Here is a 20,417-nt window from a genome sequence, read left to right as displayed (position 1 = left end):
CTTTTAAGGTTGTAATATATTATTTAACGTAATAATTGAAAAGGTCTCTTGAAACAGTATGCTTTTAATAAAAAAATGTATTTTTCCAATTAAATTATTTAATTTATTCAATTCAAGAAATATTTGCATTATTTTTGGCAACTGCCAAGTTTCTTGTAAATGTGTATAAAAGTTACCTTACCCTTTGCCAGTGGATAAATATTCTCTTCGTGTTCAACATCAGCGCACAAAATTCCAATTTATTTTAATTGATTTATTAATGATTGAAATGTTGCATAAATGTAGCAATATAAATGTATATTTCGGCTACGCCGAATCTCATTTTGACAGACCCTCGGCACTTTTTATCTGTTTCGATGTCTGATGAGTGAAATCAATTTTCAAGATGAGCCGAGGGCTCAGACATAAAACAATGCAAATTACAAATTACCAAAAAGATCAATAGAAAACTAAAATAACAATGATGTGTAAGGAAAAGAAAACATCAACAGTCATGTGTTTGTTCATCCAATTATTTCGCATATACATTTTAGTGTTAAAAAGTTTTTCATTTTCTTTTTGAGAAACTATTTGCATACAAGCCTTTTGGAGAGGTTTTTCTCAATTAAAAAGCCTTCAAAGGATAAGAAATGTAAGCCTGAGGACAAACACAAGGGTAAAAAGAGAAAAGTCCTATCCAATTGCTACTTTTTCCACCACCCTTTGCTCTTAGATTGCACATTTGCGGATTGGCCTCAAGATTGGGCATAATTATGCAATTTCCTCTTTAACGCTCAGCCAGACAGACACAAAAAGAGTTAAATTCAATAAAATTTACATTTAACCACAAAAACACCGCGACTTCGCCAAACTCGAGAAGTCGAGTCGAGTCGCGTCGAGGAACCAAAGTAGGCAAAAGTTAAGATGAAAGTCGAACAAAGAGATGGTAAAGCAGCAGAGACTTATGTAAATTGAAATTCAAGAGCAGAAAAACCAAAAACAACAAAGTCAGGCGGGGAAAAAAGCGGGAAAAACAAGAGCATCAACAGCTGAAAAACCGACTGAAAAGACAAAAAGAAATTTTCATTCATTTCGAATTACGCTGTATGAGTGTCAAAATGGCGGTGGCATATTCCCTACCCTGGCATAATTGAAGGCTTAAGGGGGGAGGTTGTTGTTGTTTTTTTCTTGTATTTTTGTGGAGGGGGGAGTGGGGGTGGGCGCCTGGAGGTCACCCGACAATTGGCCGGGCTTTTGTCACTTGTCGCTTCTGCTGGCGGTGCAGACCGAAAATTCAATTTCATGCCGCGTGACACAAAGACAAAGCCAAAGCCAGAGCCACCAAAGGCAGACATTTTCCCGGGAAAAATGAGGGCGGGAAAAGCAGCGCTGCAGTCGGGAAGACGACGAAAAGTTGACATTCAAAAATGTGCACACTTCGCTCAAAAGAATTTCAAATTAGCCACTTTTGCTTAACAATTGGCGCAGGCAGCAAATTAAAAGGCAGCCAAGTGGGAGTGGCACCGCAAAATAAATGCAAAAACCGAGAAAGTCGAGAGTTCAGGTGGTCACAGAGCATCTGGCGACAATTTAAAGTCAAGTGCCGCGTTTCCCAAGTATTGAGCGCAAAAAAAAAAAACAGAAAATAATAATTGCCGCACAAAATGCACTCGAAATCGCAGACAAGTGGGCAAAATGGTGCCTGCCGTTGGGGGTCTTAAGTGGTCTGAGGCAAACTCCCAACTTCGATCTGGCATTAGCGTCATTTACACATCTGTGTGCGCCGCGAACTGCGCTTAGTTAACAATGCTCCACAGCTCCACTGCTCCGCCATCGTTTGCCGTACTAAGTGGCTAAATTTCCATGGAAAAGCGAAGTAACCGCAGGAAAAACCCCAATCGAAGCCAAAACGCTAATGGTCACAGTCAAGTCGAGTGCCCGACCTTGGTCATATGGAAATTTAAGCCGCCACATGAATATCAGTATCACACAAGTCCAAGAACACCACAGATTACAAATTTTGGGTGCAGAAAAAAATATTTATACATTTATTTATGTTACCCAACTTTGTATAAATCTGTACTCTAAAAATATATTAATTATTATTAATATAATTACAAATAATATATTGTAATTGTTATACAGATCTCGTAAATCTGACGATAAAAGTATATTAATTCTAATTATTTAAAAACAAAAAAAAACTGTTGCTGAATATCATTAAGACAATAGAGAAATCCAAGGCATTGAATCTGGTCAAGCAGTTAAGAGAATATTTGTATTTAATAATAAATCAAAAATTTTCAAAAATTATTTACAAGTCGCTTCACTCTGAAGATAAAAGTAGATATATTTATTAAAACTTTTTTAAAAGCGAATAAAATAATATGTGTGATTTTAATAAAGCCCATATACCACCACCAAATGTTATAAGAAAAGCCCTAAGGCATTGGATCATCGGACTCGGATGGAGTGGTGACCTCCACATCCTTGGTAGCCAAAGACTGCTGCTGCTGCTTCAGCTCCTGCCGACACAAGTGGATTTTGAAGGTGGTCTCGCATTTGTTACTGCCCCGGATCATGTGGCACTGACGTTCTGGCCAGATGTCCGGATTACTGGCATCCGAGAGCAATCCATAGAAATCGCGCTCCACAAAGACACCATCGTGCATGAGACCCATTTGCTCATACAAACAATGAGTGAAACACTGGATCGATTCCGAGGGATCCGAAAAGTCCTCCTGCTGGAGTTTGTGCAAATCCCGTAGAGAGATATCCGTTTGATCGCCACAAAGTCGGATCATATCCTCCGTAAACGGTTTGGGAGATTCATCAGCCACAGTAAGTCCCAAATTAATATTTACCTTGGCAAAACGGGACTGAAAATAAAAATGTTTGAATATAGAAAATCATTTTCCTAAATATCATGTTCAAACTCACTTCGCTCAGAGCCAAAAATTGCAGAACTACCAGCACTAAACCTCGATTCATTTTGTATTTTCAAATGATTCCATTGAGTTCTCACCCAAAATTCACTGCTTTTATAGGCCTCATCTTTCGATCATTAGTGGGTCTGCAAAACATTTTAATTGCAAATATCAATTCAATGAGCCGAACAGAATTCGCGGTATTTCGGTGGCCAACAACCTGAACAAGTTGAGGAGCAGTTTGAATAACGCAAAAGAAACAAACCAAGCCACGCAGAACCCAAATCGAAGCCGAATGCCAATTGGCATAACGAAAGTATCTTGAAAACTGCTTCAACAAATTCCGAGTGCCAGGCAAGTTCTCCTCTCGCCCGAAAACCCAAAAAAATACACAAGTTGCAAAACAAATTTTTAAAAACAAAACAAGAAGAAATCGACAAGGAAGTTCAGATGTTGCAAGCCGAAGGCTAAATACTTTAAATTAACAAATAAATTAGGGGCTCTACTCTAAACTACAGGAATCTAGAGAGATTAAGAAATTTAGTATATTTAATATAATCCATTTTTATTTACATGGCTTTGCCCAAAAATCTAAATAAATTTAATCTAAAAATGTTGTAGTTGAGTAAAATGAAGTAAAAAGTAAATGAAGCTTTTTTTTATTAATATTTTTAAGTCTTTCAAGGAATGACAATCTAATGACTTCGGGGTACCACGAATTTAATCTCCAAATCAACATACTCTTCTCAAAACTAAAATACTAATAACCAAAGTACAGTCAACAACTTTGGATATTCATACTCGAGTGTGTGTGTGGCTGTGTGTGTTTGGGTGTTTTGGGCACTTCCGTTTGGCTGTTGCGCCATTTCGACTGCGACTATTTCCGCTGGTCGCATTAACTGCAGGCGCATAACTTTTCCAATTTGCTTTCGGCAATTATTGATATAAGCCAGCAAAAGCAAAAGCAACAGCAACAGCAACTTCAACGAGCTTCTGTCTGCCACTTCAGTCGACCGGCCGTCTTCCCTCCCTTTCGCTTGTCATCTATCCGTCTCTTTCGGGTGCAGCCTTTCCCGCTTATTGGCCATCTCTTTCCAACACCCAATCACGTTTGCACTGGTCCAAGCATATTTTCCTGCATTCTTGCGCATATTTGTGCAACATTCCAAAAATTCTTGAACAAAGTTTCGTTATTATAGCCGTTTTGCCGACTCTTGGGCTCTCGCAACTCGAAGGCTGCCACTTTGATTACTTTTGCAGTTGCCTTTAGATGCAATTAGTTGGTTCATTAGAAAAACAACAACTCCTCCGCCCGATAGGAATTCACACACTTAATTAGCAGCCTCGTGGAGAAGGAGAACCCAACTCTTAACTCTCACTGATTGCAGTCGGCTGCACTCGGGAAAAGCAATTTCCTTATATGTCCTTAGGTCCACAAAAGTTGCTAGTTTGACTGATGACTATCAAAAATACAAATTTCAAGGTAGAAATCTTTAATGTATCCAATTACTATTAATATTTCTGATTTATGTACATATGGTTTTACTTATGATAACTTTTTTATAATTCAAAACACTTTTGAACTATTCTTTAGTATAGTATTATCTTCATAAACTTATTAATTTGCTTTTTTCCCACTTACTTTAAATAGCTTTCAGGTTGAAAATTCTTTCGAGTGCAGGCGAAAGCTTGTATCTTTGTATCTTGAAGACACCCGAACTGCTGCAACTATGCAAATCGGTCAGCAAACTCGAGCTGAGTGATTTGGTCAACTCTTTTGGCCCTCTGGGCTAGGATTCGCCAACTCCCTGTTAAAGAATTTAGCATGCAAGTGGTCATGTGACCCGAGGCTGTGAGCCAGCTCTGTTGCATATTTGTTGCATAATGCCAACTTATGCACTGGCACATTGTTGACCAGTTGTCCGGAATCTCTTCACTCTCTCTCTATATATCCTATATCCAACATCTGATATGCTGTATATCCCGAATGCTCCGACCCTCGGCTTACGTTATTTGCCGCTGTATCCACTGCCAAAGCGTTTTGGGTTGAAAAATCTACAAATCGCATGCCGCAAACAAAAGCAAATGCCAGCACAGGGATGTGGATAGTTGGATGGATGGATGGAAGGATGGAAGGATGAATGGATGGATGACTGAACGTTTAGAGGGATTGATGGTTAGAGGGCTGGCATACCGGCATTATTCCACGTCACTGGCCAGTGCACATTTCAAATTGGAAAGGAACGCTGCAAATACTGGGAGGAACTTGGCTAAAATTCTCAGGGAAACTCTCATTCAATGCGAAATAAATAAGTAAATAGTTGAGATGCCCTCGCCGCTGTGACAATTCGGCCTTCTTTCTTTTACCCCAACATCATACCTCCTGCTCTCTTTGCGGTTTAATTTTCCCATCCTGTCGGCATGCAAATCACATACAATCAGAATGAAGTAAACGTGGGCCAAAGGCAAATATGACATTTCAGTCAGCCAAGTAAATAAATGTTAGGCGGCACAAATGGAACGTGCCAAAGCCGCTGGAAGAGTACGAGACCTCAGACACTAGACCCCGGAGTTACCTTCCATCTTCATCTCCATATGGCCCCCAGGATCCCCGTTTATCCTTGCCTTTTGCACCTGTCAGTCCTCCGCAAACAACTGTGAGCAGTCATTTCCCAGCCCGAGAAATGTGAAGCTCTTCGGATGGATTTTTATGCTTGCGAGTGTCTGGTTAAACAAGAGTGACCTGTTTTCGAGATTTAATATTGAGAATAGGCAAAAGGACATTTTCTGCAAAATTGGTTTGGAAGTTTTTAGAGATATGTTTGCCTAATTGAAGTGGCAAAAAGCAAATAATATTAAGTGTGTGAATGTGTGTGGTACAAATTTAAGTAATCATTTAAAGTTTTTTAAACTACCTTGAATAACATTTTAATTGAGTTGTCAAAGGGAAAAAAAAAGAAAACAAGTCTTAAATTAAACAAGAAAAATAGTACACAAATCTTCTCGTTTTTTTTCCGTATGAGGATACTTTTGAACTTAAAATCCTCACTTTGAATACTTTCAATTACGTCATTGAGTTGGCTTCTGGTTAAGCTTTTTATCATTGTAATAATTTTGTTTCTATTTATTATTAAATAACAGTGATAATAAATTGAATAGTAATAAATGAATATTCGACTCTTGAATTTAAAATTGTATATTTAATATTTAAATTAAACATTAAATTATAATATCAAATGCAACACTAAATAATTTGTGGAAAATTGAAAATTGAAAGTACCATTTTGCTACAATTTTTTAGGCTTACGACTTGTATGTTCCAGACATTGTAAGGTTTTGTATGCAGTCCTTTAGACTTCCAACATATCTCTTCTTCAGCAGTACATCCTCCCATCCTTAGAGTACATCCTCCCATCCTTAGAGTCATCTTCTACTACTTCGTTTTCCTTTCTTTTTAGCCTACAAATAATTGTATTAAAATGGGAATTTTTTCAATTTGAGAGTTTGGCCTGACAGGACTCGACTCGACTCGAGTCGACGCTACTCCGAGTCTAGCGGACATGTGACAGTCGAGACAGTAGGGAATGAAGTTGTGGCACGCATTGTCTGGAGACTGCAAGGAAAGGGGCCAGTGACATTTTAGCCACCAACCTAGCCATGTGGGACTTGCTTCGCCAGTTTTTCCGCCCCGCTTTTCCCAGTTTGCAGCGAATTGTTTGATAATGACACTGACATGATGCTGCACTGACAACTAGGCAAGAAACTGGCTGCAGCCGCAGGAGTTCTGTAGTCCTGAAGTCCTGCAGTCCACCCAACCACCAAGCCACCCACTTTCGCATCCTGTCTGGCCCACGGAATTATATACGAAAATTAGTTGAAGCGGCGCGCCGCTGGCAAATTTTGTATGTGAGCTTTTCCTTTTGCCTGATCTCATTTCGTGTTTCCTTTCTTATTTTTTTGCAGGACGTTTTTTCGTTGATTTGCTTTTCGGTTTTGGGCCTTATTTTTGGGGGCCAGTGCAAGCGGCGCTCTAAATTAAGTTTTAAGCAACATGTCTGCAAAAATCATGCCCCAGGATACTCGTACTCGTCCTTATTCTCCCCATTCCAACATTCTGGCTGCTGTCGCTGGCAGTCGCAACGTTTTATTCTCGACTTGCCTCCTTTTTTCTTGTATTTCTATTTGAAGAATGGAAATTGTGTTTTGTGTGTGTTTGCTGCAGTAGTGGTCTTCCTTGTCCTTCGTGCAGTTCCTTGAGGAGCTGCAGGACTATTTTTTCGTATTTATTTTTATTTGCCGTATTTCGCTGGCCGCGCTATTTACACTGGCGCAGTCAACAGTCGCCGTCGTCGGCATTTGCTTTTCCTGTGCCTATTTATATATAAAAGATACACACTCACACACACACACACATATATATATATATATATTTGCAGGGATTGTACTTCTTCTTGGCTCGGAATTTGTATTTGTGTATTTGTCTTTTAGTTTATTGTGCGGCAGCTAGGCAACTTTGCCTTTTGTATTTGCGCTCCATTGAGGCAAGGAATTCAATTTTAAAATCCCCCAAACCCAAACCAGTAAACGAATCAGGGACTTGTGGTCCTGGCTGCATTTGATTACAGCTCCAGCTACCCGGCCGTGCCGTGGGCTTCGTTTTAAATGATCGGCGGTTCCTGGGGCACGGCTTAGCTAATTAAACGTGGCGTATACTTGATGTGCGCCTAGTCGAGTATACGCCACGTTGAGCAAACAAGAAGCGGACGCCGGAGCTTAGACAACCGACTTAACAGGGGATAAGCCAGCAGCCGGCAAACACTTGGCTCCCAATTAATTAAAAGCCACCAAACAAGCAGCTAAATATTGGGTCCTTAAACGAAAAAGGCTGGAAACAAAGACGGACAACTTGGAAAATCCGATTTTATTGCCAGTAATGTGCAGCGGAAGCTTGGAAAAATCCTACATATTGCTGACCGTTGTGCGAAAATCGCGGATCAGCTGAATCATGGCCACTGTGCAGCCCACTGTGCCAAAGATGAGACCAATCAGTATGAGCAGTATATCGCGCATCAGCTTCCACATCAGTCGACCATATCCTACGCCATAGTTGAGAAATAAATCGATCAAGGCCGGGCAAAGAAGGTTCAAGTTACTCAGCGAAAAAGCTCCTTCCAATTCCGTGAGGGCCGCTAGGTTGGGCACCCCCACAGCCACTGCACCTGCAGAAGAATGTTATAAAATGTTTTCAAATTATTTATATCTTAAATTATATACTAACCTGTCAGCAACAAAAAGGTTAAACGCACTATATACTCAAACAAGGTTTGATGCTTGCTTCTCTCAGTGGAATTGCCATAGTCGCTAAATACTACAGTGATCACCACAAAACCATTAAGCGGATAGCTGAGAAAAATTCCCAGAGCTATGAAAACTTTTATGATCTGTGAAAGGCTAAGAGAGGGAAAAAATATATAAAGAATAAAGTTATAGAAAAATATTTTATACAATTTAAATTAACTTTGTTGACTTATTTATAAAACACAAGAAGGCAAATGGTTCAATAGATAAAGATATCTGGCATAAAACATAAGCCAAAACCATTAATGAAGAAAGTAGGTATATAGTTATATAACTTACATACACTTAACAAAAAAATATTTCTTAATAATAAAATAAAGGTTGTTGACTTTTGAAAGACATTAAATGAATGAAACTTATAATTACCAATTTTTTAAACTTACACTTCGTTCTTGGGAATATTGAGGGTGATACTGGCCTGGACATTTTCGCCAAACCGCCAATATCCCATTATACCAAAGAACATGTTAGAGAGCAGGATGAAAAAGACCGCCAGGTTTAGGACTCCAAAGATTCCCAGATAGCTCTGCGGATGAGCCATATGGGCCTCAACGACCAGCATCTAAGTATTACCCTCTTACTAAAATTATAACAATTTTTTAAGAATTTATTTAACTTACAGAACCCACGGCTGTCAGGGAAAAGGCGGCAATGGCAAAGAATTCAATCCATTGGGCAGGAGGCGTGGCCAATTCACGATCATTTATAACGGGCAGACCGCTAAACAAATAGTACATGATCAGGGAAAAACCTGCATAAAGCAGGAAATTGGAAACCAAATTCAAGGGCACAAGGTACTTTAGCCTGCGGATCATGAAAAGCGGCAGAAGTAGCAAACTGGCGCCAAGAACATAATACCGCTCATTGTACTTATCACCATAATAGTCGCCGATCTCCTTGAAGTTCTTGGCCACGAAAACCAGGTAAACGGTGCACAAGAGAAACTGTCCGAAGACCAGAACGCATGAGGTCAGGAATCCGGCTGCTCGACCGAAGCCCTGCACCCACTTTGGACCCTCCTCGTAGGCAATTCTAACCGCCTCCGGCATGGAAACCTGCGGAACCTGTCGCCTACGGCAGCACTCCGTCATTCCAGATATCTAAGGGATATCTGCAGATATTTAAAACGGCAATCAAGGGTGCCGAGGTAGCCACTTACAGACCAGCAAGTGGATGGAGTACGTCAGCAGGATCATCAGCAGGACGGACATCACAGCACCCACCACGAATCCCGAGCAGCGGAATGCCAGCGGCATGGCCAGGATTCCCGTTCCAATCACACATTTTAGCAGGGAAATAAACGCATCGCAGTTGCTGGGTTTTGAATTTGAAGAGTAAATGTTTAAGTTATATTTAAACTAAAAATGTACAATTTCTAATTTAGCATTCAGAAATAAATAAAACATTTTATCAGGAATCTAAACTTAAGGTAAATAAATACATTTTACAAGTTATAATCAACTAAATAACTATTAAATATATTTTGTTTTACATATTTTTGTGAAAAATAAATACTACCCCTCGAGTTTTAAGAAAAGTTTGCTTCTTTTCATTATTATGAGATTTTTCCTGAATAACATACATTTTTCTTTAACCAAATTCTTTTAAATAACATTTGTTTTTTAATGTACATTCATCAAACTATTGAGGGTGACACAGAAAAAATCTTTTTGAAATAAAAGAGCTTTATACACCGATGGTGACCAAATAAAAATCAATCAAAATTAAATGATTTGTTTCCTTTCCTTGGTAAGGTATAATAATACTCACGTCAATGGCACCTCCACGCTTCGCTTCTCGTAGGGATTGTAGATGTAGAATGAGGTCATGGACTGGCTGCAATGTACCCAAGGATTACCGTCGAGGAAAGGATCAACGTACTTGCAGGTCTCAACTCACACTATGGTCAGCGGCTCATTGTGATTGCCAGGGTCGTCCCGTTTTCGGGCCTGATCCTGCTGCTTTGGCTCCATTGCCAGATTTTAGCGGCGTCCAGCAGGAGCGGCCTCATCAGCGACAATGGCGTCCACAAACAAAGGGCTACAAGAAAAACAAAGGCAACGAAAATTGTCTCGCACTTTTGACAAAAATTCCAAATTAGTATAGTTCATTGCGTAGCCCCATTTTCCATATACATTTCCTTTTCCGTTTCTGCATTTTAGCTGTGCAGCTGCGCACATTCAATTCACTTACGCTGCAACTTAAATTGCCGCAGCCCAATCAAAATGGTTGCACATGCGCGCCCATTATCATAATAAGCGCAACTTATGGCCCGATTCGCGGTCCTGCAGCGCATAAAGTTCCTTAACTAACGGCAGATTGGTCCTGCGGTCGTAGGACGAAGGTTCCTGAGGAAAAGAGGGAGTAAAACTTGCGGTCCTGGTGACAGTTTTCCATGGCTTACTACGGTTAGCCTTTGTTATGATGAAAACAGCAAGCTAATTAATAACTTCTGTTTGGGAATTTCACTGTGTTTACCAAATGTTTGTGTTTCTACCAAAAAAAAACAGTATTATCAGATGACAAGAACTACACAATTTTCTTAAAAGAAGTTCTTATAATATTTTTAAATATTTTTCAATAATATACAATTTAACAAAAGTGACTTTTATAATTGGTTGAAACTTACATCAGAGATAAGATCTCTGGAAGCTCCTTCTTCACAAAATATAAATAAGATCTCTGAAAGCCAGCGTCTAAAGGAAATCCCAATTAGCCTTTCCAAGCGTATTCCCCCTTGGCCAGGCTTCACTGTAGCCCTTCGGCTGATGGTAATCTCCTGCTGCCTCGCCTTTGCCTCCTGGCTGAATATCCTGCGATTCTCGCCGGAGGACGATTGTCATGCCAGAATGCGCACTTCCGCGTCCGCATTTAGTTGGTTGTTGTGTCTCTGGGTGAGTTTAACAGTAAATTGAATTAAAATTTATTGTGCAAATTGCAGAATTCCGAAATCGCGCTGCGCTGCACACAGCGAACTCTTGCCGAGACAGCGGCGCAAATCCAATACAAATAAAATTAAGTAAAAATGCACGGAGCTCGGGCTGTAAAGGGGCAACCAGGGGGATATAAATATATATGTGTATATATATATGTATGTAGAGCGCCTCTGTGTTGGCACAGAAATATGCAAATGCGATATTGTCGCTGGGCGACATTTACAACAATTACAATAACAACGAAGGCACCTAACTGCGTGCGACATGTGACACGATATTCAAATAAAGGCGGACGGGGGCGGGGCCATTTATAGCATATATTTTGCATAAAGGGAAATATGCAGCAGGAGCTGTAACTGCTGGAAAAGCTGGTTGGGAAACGAAGAAGAAAGAAAAACGGGAAACGAGCGAAAGCAGAGCGCAGCGCAGAAATCAAATAAAACAAATTTGGAATTTTACAGCAGACAAGGAACCGAGCGGCAGCATCGAAGGAACCAAAGAACTGCTTATGTGCGACAATGTCCTGCTCCTGTTACCCATCCTTCGTCCTTAGTTTCCCTTTCGCCCTGGATTCTGGATCCCGGATCCTGCCTCCACATCCACATGTTCCTTAAACTGTCAGCAATGTGCGAGTGCGAGTGCGAGTGCGACTACTGCCAGTGTGTATGTTATGGAAACAAACAGACTGACATTCAATTTAAATTCCTATACAAATAATTGCATGGCATTGGCGTGGGTCAGAGGGGTGCAATAAAGGGATCGTTTTGCATTCGGGTTTGGGTTTGTAGAGGGGGTTAGCCGTGATTGCTGCCGCCTGCTAACGATAGATTGCAACTCCCGGATAAACCCCTTACCTGAACTAAGCTCGATTTTTCACAATATTTATGCACAAAGCGGAACCAGGACACTGGGGATCCAAACATCCAAGTGACTGAGCGTATTGATGTTATTGCTGGTGGCAAAAATTAACTCTATCCTACACGGGTAGAAATCTTATTAAGATTGGTCGCTGAATAAATATTAATGCATTTAAAAAATTGTTTTTTAGATTGACAATATTTTTTGCTTGATACTATTTAGGAGAAACTCTAGTTGTCACTCATGAAAAAAGGAACAAAAATTTTTTGAATGATAACAACTTTTTTAGAGCTTTAATTCACGCTGCGATTAAATTAATCATTTGCCATTAATCTTAACCAGTCGCTAATCATTTTATGTAATCTACAGATTATGTTTTCTATACTTTTATATATGTATAATTATATTTAATAATATTATACCTTTAAAATTGGGTTAAATTTTTAGTTAATCATATTACTTACATTTTGATAAACAATATTTTGTCGACTTCTATGATAGGCACATAACAAACACTCTTGAATGATCTATTAATTACACAAAAGACTACTCAATAAGTATTTATTTAGTTTTAAGTATTCTTAAATCTGCCTATTTAACTCGTGTTCTTTTATTAAATAATCTTAAATCATGTAAATTCCCCTGATTACTATGAAACTGCGCCTATATTCTTTTAAAAATGTGAGAGTAAAATCATAATATTGGAGCTCCCTTGATTTGCCTTGCTCAATGTCAATGGCCAGACTCGACTTGGGTTCTGATGTAGCAGAAAGTCATCTGGCAAATAATTATAAATTCCCGGCGCTACTTGTCTGCCTGGCTGCTCGCTGGATTTTATACCCCGCGCCATTATCCGTGGCTCATCATCAGCTAAACCGAAAATAAATGCCATTTCGAGCGAATTTCGCAATGCAGCGCACGCACAGGACGACAAGCCAGGACCACGGCCACAAGGATGTGCTGGCTTTTGTCCGTGCCAATTGCCGCCCACCTGAATTACCTCAAGTGATGGGATAGGTACTATTTGTAACAGCTAAAATAAAATAAACTACACTATTTAATCTTTAAAAGAAAGTGCTCCGAAAGCATAATACAAAGCATAATTTGGGTTGCTTCTCAAAAAAACTTTCTGGAACTTGCAATCACTTTTAATAATGATATACAAAATGCTTCAAGGCAAATCATAACTCTGTACGCAGCTTAGTTGTACTCTGTAATTTCTTGATGTTACTAACTTAAGGTACTTAGGTACGGAAATTTTGTCATCTCTAATAATATTAGCTTTAGAGAAAATCGTAACTTTCTACGCAGATAAGTTGTATTTTGTAATTTATATTATATTAATTTTACCCACCCAAAGTGGTACCGGTGTTAGGTACTTACAAATAAAGCAGCCAGAAATTTTGTCATCACCAATAAAAAATGTAAATTATTTTACGTTGATTTTATCCTCCTTAAGAGATACTGAATCAAGGTACCTACAAATGTACCCAGATAAAGCAGCCAGAAATTGTGTCATCACTGCTGCCCTTACTCCGAACTCACCTGTCGTGGGGGTGGCATCCGAAAACATTATCGCCGCGCTTATCGCGTCGTCATCATCGGCGTTATCAACAGCTTAGCGTCGCCGCAGAAACTTTGCAAATGCGCCACGTTCCCTTGCAGCGACTGCCACGCCCCCTAGCCCGCTCCACCGCTTCACCGCCCCCCGTTCACCATTCCGTGCGCCTCAATAATTTTGATCAGATTTTCTGACGCGCTTGTCCGACGCTGGTGTCGTGCTTCCTACAATATTTTTGCATTTATAATGCAATTCATCGTTCATTTTTCATACTTGCACAAAGTGGATTTTTATTAGATTCCCTTTATTCTCCGCTCTACTCTGCTATTTTTTTCTAGCTTCTTTTGTTTTTGCCCCTCGGTTGCTTTGTGAACTTTGTTTTTGCTATGCGTAGCCTGCACTTTGCCCGGTTTTAATGTGGTCTGGCCATATGGAGCGTTGGGCAGCTTGAAATTTCAATATCATCGAACTGGGGATGAGCAACAGAAACCAATAAATTTTCAAAAACGATGATAAGAATGCACTCGCATGGGAAACTATTGACAGGGAAATTATAGAGGGGAGATAGGGAGAAACTACACATTTGCTAAATTTAAATTATAGTTTTCTTCCAAGCTTTTCGAATAGAATTCGTTAGGAGGAGATTCGAATTTTGTGATCAATATATCAAGTTATGAATAATAAAAAAAACTGTTTAATAACCAAAATATATAATTAAAAAAACAAACAAATTGGCTTATTTTAAAAGGACAAAAACGATCGATTTAACTGATCAAAATTTGTAAATAATTTTTCATTTTTGACGAGCTCTCCCACACGAACAATTTTTACAATTATATAAATCGATATTAAAAGGTGAAACCAAGATTAATTGACTGTAAAATGATATGTTAATTAGCTAAATTGGTTGACCAAAATTAAAGCTATCAGGACTATCTAAACTTAACTAATTTTTGTAATATTATTATTTACATTCAATAAATTTAATCAATTGTTTTTAGGTTATTTTAAACGTAGCATCCCCATTACACTTTCATTCCTTCGAAAGGAATTTACACGCTCTCCGCTTTTAATAACTGCAAAAGTTCAAAATGCGTGGCTTCATTTATTATGCATATTTTCCGCACAATTTGTCAATGCTGTTCGCTGGTTGTACGAGGCCGTCGAGGAAAAACTATTTGGAAAACAAACGCAAAACAGCACGCCACTCCACTCCACTCCACACACATTTCGAATTTTCTATTAAATAAACTGTCAGTCATTGACGTTGGTGCGTTGCCGACGTGCAGATGCGAAAGTCATACCCGATGATGTTCCAAATAATTGCACTTGCGAGTGGTGGGGTCGGTTCGTACTATTTGTTCATAGAACATAGCTTTCTTTGGGATGAGAAATATTAACGGCATTTTTAGTGAGCGGCACGCAGACAAAGGATAAGAATAGCGGCCATGCCACCGCAGCATACAGCATATTAGTTGCCCGTCTGGGTCGTAATTGAATGTTACACGTAAAATATTGCAAGGAAAGTGAGTTGGGTTCATTACGGGGTCACACAACGTGAGCTGCGGAGCCACATACCGCATTTTCAACGCGTTGACAATGAGTGGCAGAAAAAATATCAGGAACAAGGAGGTTCTAGGAAACCCGTTGAATTTTATTTCAATTTTTTAGCACATTGAAGGCAACAAACAAACCAATAGCAAATTCGCATTATTGTGGTATCGCCTTTATGATAAGTTGAAAATAGGCTTTACAAGAAAACTTAGCTTTTGGTTAAACTAAATTTCCCAAAAAATAAATACATTTTATAATTTTAAATTTGATTAATTTTACACATGAAATATTAGTTCTTTTGTTTTCGAAATCTAATTTCTTTAAGAAAAATTGTTTCCTTAAAAGAGCTGGTTTAAAATCACTTTTCTGCAAATTAATTTTTTGAAAATTCGTACTTCGCTAAAATTACATGAAAACCATGATATCTCTTATAAAAGTTATGGCTTCATAAATTGTAAAATCGTTCTGTAAACTGAAAATAATTGTTTTTAAAGTTGGTTTTTATTTGAATCTGCTACCGTTACTTCTAGGCTTAGTATATTTATTGGTATATTGAAAGTGAAGTGTCTCTACTAGCAAAGTTTTTAACCCCGGTGTGTGTCTCCTCTAGTGTCTTTTGGAGTTTTTCACATACTTTTATACATTTAGAGCACTTTCAGCGACGGTCACACTCTTAATTATGTTTACATTTGTCCAATTTGGCGCGTTTTAATTTTTTGTATTACTTTTAAACTTAAGAGACCAACGAATAAGATGCCGGAGGCGGATCAGGATCTGGCCAAGACTCGGCGCTTCCTGAAGGAGCGCCTGCAGCGGGACTACACCACACTGAGGGGCTACGCGGAAGAGCGCTCGAACGTGCGCCAACTGCTGCAACGCACAGCGGAAATGGGTGAATCTAATTCCCTGCTGCTCATTGGACCACGAGGATCCGGGAAGACCACGGTATGCATGCAGGATCTAGTGGAGACTCCTGGCTGTTAATCCCCTTTACACCAATCCCTATCCACCAGCTCATCAACGCCGTGCTGACGGATCTGCTGGCCAACAAATCGTTCATGGATAACACTCTAATTGTCCACCTGGACGGGAATCTGCACACAGATGACCGCGTGGCCCTCAAATCCATTACGGTGCAAATGCAGCTGGAGAATGCCGCAAATGGACGTGTATTCGGCTCCTTTGCCGAGAATCTGGCCTTCCTGCTGCAGTGCCTCAAGGCGGGTGGCAAGCAATCGAAGAGCGTGGTCTTTATACTCGAGGAATTCGACCTGTTCTGCGCCCACCACAACCAGACGCTCCTGTACAACCTCTTCGATGTCTCCCAATCCGCCCAGGCGCCCATCTGTGTGCTGGGCGTCACCTGCCGCCTGGATGTGATTGAATTGCTGGAGAAGCGCGTCAAGTCGCGCTTTTCGCACCGGCAGGTCTTCTTGTTTCCCAGCTCGGAACGCTTCGAGGACTATGTGGCACTGTGCCGGGAGCTGTTGTCCCTGCCCAGCGGCTCTGCCCTCCAGGAGGCGGCCAACCGCATTGGTGGCCTGCAAAAGATCCGGTCGGAGGCGCTCTGCTTTGCGCGCAATCACTTCGACCCCAATGAGTACTCCTTCTCGCCCAGAGTTCGTGAGACTTGGAACAAGCAGGTGGCCAAGGTACTGGCCAGCCAACAGGCACAGCGCACCCTGCAGACGCTCTATGACTTCGACATCAGCGACGCCTTCCTCAAGGGCTACCTGTTTCGCCTGGTGGCCCAGCTAAATTCCCAAACCCCTTACATAACCGCCGAAAAAATGGCCGCTTTGGGCTCGCAGTTCGAAGGCGACGACAAGATCGAGCTGCTCTGCGGGCTTTCCGTTCTGGAACTGTGCCTCATCATTGCCATCAAGCACCACTCGGAGATCTACGATCGCGACCCCTTCAACTTTGAGATCATCTTTGCCCGCTTCTCCAAGTTCGCCAAGGTGTCCACCACAATGCAGGGCGTGGAGCGATCGATTGTGCTCAAGGCCTTTGAACATCTGCGCATCGGAGAGCTGATCATGCCGCTTTCCGGCGGAGCAGGTGGCGGCGTGGGCAAGGTCCAAAAAGAGTTCGAGATGCACAAGTTGGCCCTGACCTATGGGCAGATCCAGCAGGCGGTGCAGCGATACCAGGCGCTGCCCACCGAGGTGGCCCAGTGGGCGCAGAGCTCACTGATCTAGCACTTTGTCATTCCCTTAATTGAATTCATAACTCCTTTAATTGAATACATTAATTCCTTTGTTTATTTATTTATTATTTTTAGCAAAGTTGGAACTTAATTGGTTTAAATATCGAAGAAGATAGAGCTGTTTACAAGAATACCTTATTTACTTACAAATTTTAATTATAATAAAGTTGAAACCTAATTGGTTTACATATCAAACTTAAATCAAGATGATTTGTTCCAAGGCAATAAATCATAATCATATAAACTTATAAATATAAGAAAAGATTGACCCGTGAAATGTCCTCATAATCTTCATATCACTAAACTGTGATATCAGACTAAATATCACAAAGCAGTCTTAAATTTTTAAATTTCATACCTTCATCGCTTATATTTATTTAATACTTTAATAAAGCTTAAACTAAACTGGTTTTGAATATCAGACTAAAAACAAGATTCCAAAAAAAAATCTTTTATAGTTCTGAATTTTTCTTGTTATACTTTTATACATATTTATCGCCCTTAAAATGTTTACCACTGTTTTATAACAATTAGTATTTAATATGAAACATTTCACTTAATTTCAATATAACCCATCTTGTTAATGAGTTTTTTTTTTATCCTTTTGCTATTTTTACTATGATAAAATGGTTTTCAAAACGAAAATACCAAATAAATTGTATATGCATTTAGGTCACCTAAGTACACTTTTTATCAATTCCAAACTAAATCGATCGATAATGCAAATTCCTGGAAGCACCCGCATTCTAAGAAAACCCAAAATGAGGGTGGATCTCGATATATAAAGGCCCTAATTTGTGAGGCAGCAGACAGGTCAGGTGTGAACGGCATCAGCATGAGATTCCTTACCATTCCGGCAATTTCGCTCCTGGTGGCTTTGGTGGCCATCAGCCAGGCGGATGACAGTCCAGGATTCTTCCTGAAGATCACCAAGAACGTGCCGCGACTGGGAAAACGAGGCGAGAACTTTGTTATGAAGAACTTGAAGACCATTCCCCGAATAGGACGAAGTGGGCAGGTGAGTTTAAGCCGAAAGCATTCGACAATGACTTTTGTTAATCCACAAACTAATTGCAGACCTCTGTGACTCCACTGTTGGCCTGGCTCTGGGATCTGGACACGTCTCCCAGCAAGCGACGACTGCCCTCCGGGGGGGATGCGGTGGCAAAGGAGCAGGAACTCAATGTGGTGCAGCCCGTCAACTCCAATACGCTGCTGGAGTTGCTCGATAACAATGCCATCCCCAGTGAGCAGGTGAAGTTCGTCCACTGGCGGGACTTTGATCGTGCCCTCCAGGCGGACGCCGATCTGTATGCCAAGGTCATCCAGCTGGGCCGTCGTCCGGATCAGCACCTCAAGCAGTCCCTCAGCTTCGGCAGCTTTGTGCCCATCTTCGGCGATGATCAAAACCCGGCCTTCATGATGTACAAGAACAACGAGGATCAGGAGCTGTACGGTGGCGGTGGCAATCGCTACGATCGCAACTTCCTGAAGTACAACACCCTGTGAGGGGCGGAGCAGCAAGTCTTCGCCCAAATTGACAACAAAAGCTATTTAGTCGTGGAATCCAACAGGTTTTTATACTCCAAAATCTAAGAAGTATGAAACTGTATTCAAAACTTTATAAACATATTACTGCTTTGCTAGTAGCAAATATATATTCCGAATCTTTAATAGGTTCATGCAATCACATTAAATGGAGTACCATTATACATACGTTTAAGGTCTTTTTGCTTTTCATTTTTTTTTTAATGTAAACTTAAATGTTTGATAATAACTTTGGTCAATTTAACTTTTCATAAAATGTACCAAACCTAAATTTTGAAAACTTAGAAAGCAGATTTAGTATCTGAAAAATGTACCCTTAATCGTTTTGAAATTTTCAGATCAGCTTTTTGTACTAGGCTTTAAGTAGTTGAAAACTATCTGCTTTTATATGTTTTTTTTTTTTAATTGCACTTTCAAAATTATATTTTACATAATTATAAAGGAACTTGGCGTTCATTAGAATGTTAAAATAATTAAATGGGAAATTGATGTTTAATAAGAGAAATTTAAACACAGAAAAAATTATTTTAAAAATATATTTCTTCTAAAGTTTTCAGAGTAGCTAATTTAAAAACCTGCATTTTACCAATTAAAAACTCCTTTAATCTGCTGTAAAATGTTTGTTCTTAACTTCAATTTGATTTTGATTTAAATTCATACTTTCTTAATTTTAAAATAATTATCGCGTTTCTGGGGATGACAAGAAAAAACGAAGAGGGATCATTACTGGATGGGATGGACTGGAGCGGAGCGGAGCGGAGCCTTTCGTTATCGTCATCCCGGAAGGAATGGGAGCAGCACATTAACGGCGCTTCTTTGACCAGGTCCACTCCATTGTAATACTGCACTCGGGGGAAGTCAACAACCCAACAACCCAACGGCTTTCGCCTCATTTCGCTCTCTTTTTCGTTTGCAAGCGGATGAGTCAGTGGAGCGATCTGGGCCTTATCAAATTTATGGGGCCCGCTGATGTGTTAGGAATTTCCAGCGATCGCATTCTTCTGCTCCCTTTTACCGACTTTTACCGGTTAATTGAATAAAGCGATCTCCCCGCGAATTGAATACACAAACAGGATCATGGCGCCGTCGCATCTTAGAATTTGATGTGTTTATTTTGTTTAATTAGCAGACCGCTGTTATATTTAAGCGACATGCTGTTGTTGACCAGCATTCGCAAACAATTTAGTAATCCCCGCGGCCCATAAACAATCATAAGTTACAAGCCGGGCTCAGAGACTCTGCGACTCACCAACAGACGCGATGACGACGCAAACTTGACTTTGAAATATTTGCAATGCCCCGCCGATGTTCGCCTCAATGCTCGTTGTTATTGTTTCTGGCCTTTTCGATTGTTTACTCTGTTTTTCAATTTCTATTTCCAGTGCAAGCGTAGAACAAGTTTGCTGGGGAGGCCCCAGCGGCTTAGCCAAAAAAAACTCGTTAGGGGGTTTTTAAAACATTTCCCGATGATACCTTGCTTTATTAGT

The 20,417-nt window shown here is 40.2% G+C and overlaps 4 protein-coding genes across 9 annotated transcripts; 2 read left to right on the top strand and 2 right to left on the bottom strand.

The window, feature by feature from the left end:
* Positions 1-2,363: 2,363 nt before the first annotated feature.
* LOC108144292 (general odorant-binding protein 56a) lies at positions 2,364-2,977 on the bottom strand. The gene is made up of 2 exons (XM_017268980.2): positions 2,920-2,977; positions 2,364-2,858 (listed from the first exon to the last, which is right to left on the bottom strand). The coding sequence occupies exons 1-2, from the start codon at positions 2,968-2,970 to the stop codon at positions 2,421-2,423; spliced, it is 489 nt and encodes a 162-aa protein (XP_017124469.1). The 5' UTR covers positions 2,971-2,977; the 3' UTR covers positions 2,364-2,420.
* A 4,835-nt stretch (positions 2,978-7,812) lies between these two features.
* Positions 7,813-10,349, bottom strand: LOC108144265 (glutamate transporter polyphemus). Of its 6 annotated transcripts, XM_017268946.2 has the most exons (7): positions 10,164-10,349; positions 10,035-10,100; positions 9,428-9,578; positions 8,885-9,364; positions 8,648-8,826; positions 8,185-8,357; positions 7,813-8,125 (listed from the first exon to the last, which is right to left on the bottom strand). In XM_017268946.2, the coding sequence occupies exons 1-7, from the start codon at positions 10,235-10,237 to the stop codon at positions 7,866-7,868; spliced, it is 1,383 nt and encodes a 460-aa protein (XP_017124435.1). In that variant the 5' UTR covers positions 10,238-10,349; the 3' UTR covers positions 7,813-7,865. The 6 variants fall into 6 exon arrangements, with proteins under 6 accessions (XP_017124435.1, XP_017124436.1, XP_041563359.1 ...); XM_017268947.1 differs by lacking the exons at positions 10,035-10,100; positions 10,164-10,349 and having other exon boundaries at positions 9,424-9,534; XM_041707425.1 differs by lacking the exons at positions 10,035-10,100; positions 10,164-10,349 and having other exon boundaries at positions 8,885-9,375; positions 9,424-9,520.
* A 5,483-nt stretch (positions 10,350-15,832) lies between these two features.
* Positions 15,833-17,583, top strand: LOC108144121 (origin recognition complex subunit 4). Its single transcript, XM_041707631.1, has 2 exons — positions 15,833-16,118; positions 16,187-17,583. Exons 1-2 carry the CDS (start codon positions 15,927-15,929, stop codon positions 17,372-17,374), a joined length of 1,380 nt encoding a protein of 459 aa, XP_041563565.1. The 5' UTR covers positions 15,833-15,926; the 3' UTR covers positions 17,375-17,583.
* A 413-nt stretch (positions 17,584-17,996) lies between these two features.
* Positions 17,997-19,074, top strand: LOC108144172. Its single transcript, XM_017268832.2, has 2 exons — positions 17,997-18,400; positions 18,460-19,074. Exons 1-2 carry the CDS (start codon positions 18,218-18,220, stop codon positions 18,889-18,891), a joined length of 615 nt encoding a protein of 204 aa, XP_017124321.1. The 5' UTR covers positions 17,997-18,217; the 3' UTR covers positions 18,892-19,074.
* Positions 19,075-20,417: the final 1,343 nt, after the last annotated feature.

The sequence above is a fragment of the Drosophila elegans genome, unplaced genomic scaffold (genome assembly GCF_018152505.1).
Source record: "Drosophila elegans isolate 14027-0461.03 unplaced genomic scaffold, ASM1815250v1 contig_183, whole genome shotgun sequence".
NCBI classification, from domain to species: domain Eukaryota; kingdom Metazoa; phylum Arthropoda; class Insecta; order Diptera; family Drosophilidae; genus Drosophila; species Drosophila elegans.
This window is presented reverse-complemented; position numbering and strand designations above follow the sequence as displayed.

Bases quoted from the DNA above. Each gene is read 5' to 3' on its own strand.
- LOC108144292 (XM_017268980.2), bottom strand. From the start codon at position 2,970: ATGAATCGAGGTTTAGTGCTGGTAGTTCTGCAATTTTTGGCTCTGAGC. The intron at 2,859-2,919 runs GTGAGTTTGAAC...TTTTATTTTCAG, and splicing joins AATTTTTGGCTCTGAGCGAA to TCCCGTTTTGCCAAGGTAAA.
- LOC108144265 (XM_017268946.2), bottom strand. From the start codon at position 10,237: ATGGAGCCAAAGCAGCAGGATCAGGCCCGAAAACGGGACGACCCTGGC. The intron at 9,365-9,427 runs GTCTGTAAGTGG...GATATCCCTTAG, and splicing joins CGTACTCCATCCACTTGCTG to ATATCTGGAATGACGGAGTG. The intron at 8,358-8,647 runs GTAAGTTTAAAA...TCCCTCTCTTAG, and splicing joins AATATTCCCAAGAACGAAGT to CCTTTCACAGATCATAAAAG.
- LOC108144121 (XM_041707631.1), top strand. From the start codon at position 15,927: ATGCCGGAGGCGGATCAGGATCTGGCCAAGACTCGGCGCTTCCTGAAG. The intron at 16,119-16,186 runs GTATGCATGCAG...CCTATCCACCAG, and splicing joins GAGGATCCGGGAAGACCACG to CTCATCAACGCCGTGCTGAC.
- LOC108144172 (XM_017268832.2), top strand. From the start codon at position 18,218: ATGAGATTCCTTACCATTCCGGCAATTTCGCTCCTGGTGGCTTTGGTG. The intron at 18,401-18,459 runs GTGAGTTTAAGC...AACTAATTGCAG, and splicing joins GAATAGGACGAAGTGGGCAG to ACCTCTGTGACTCCACTGTT.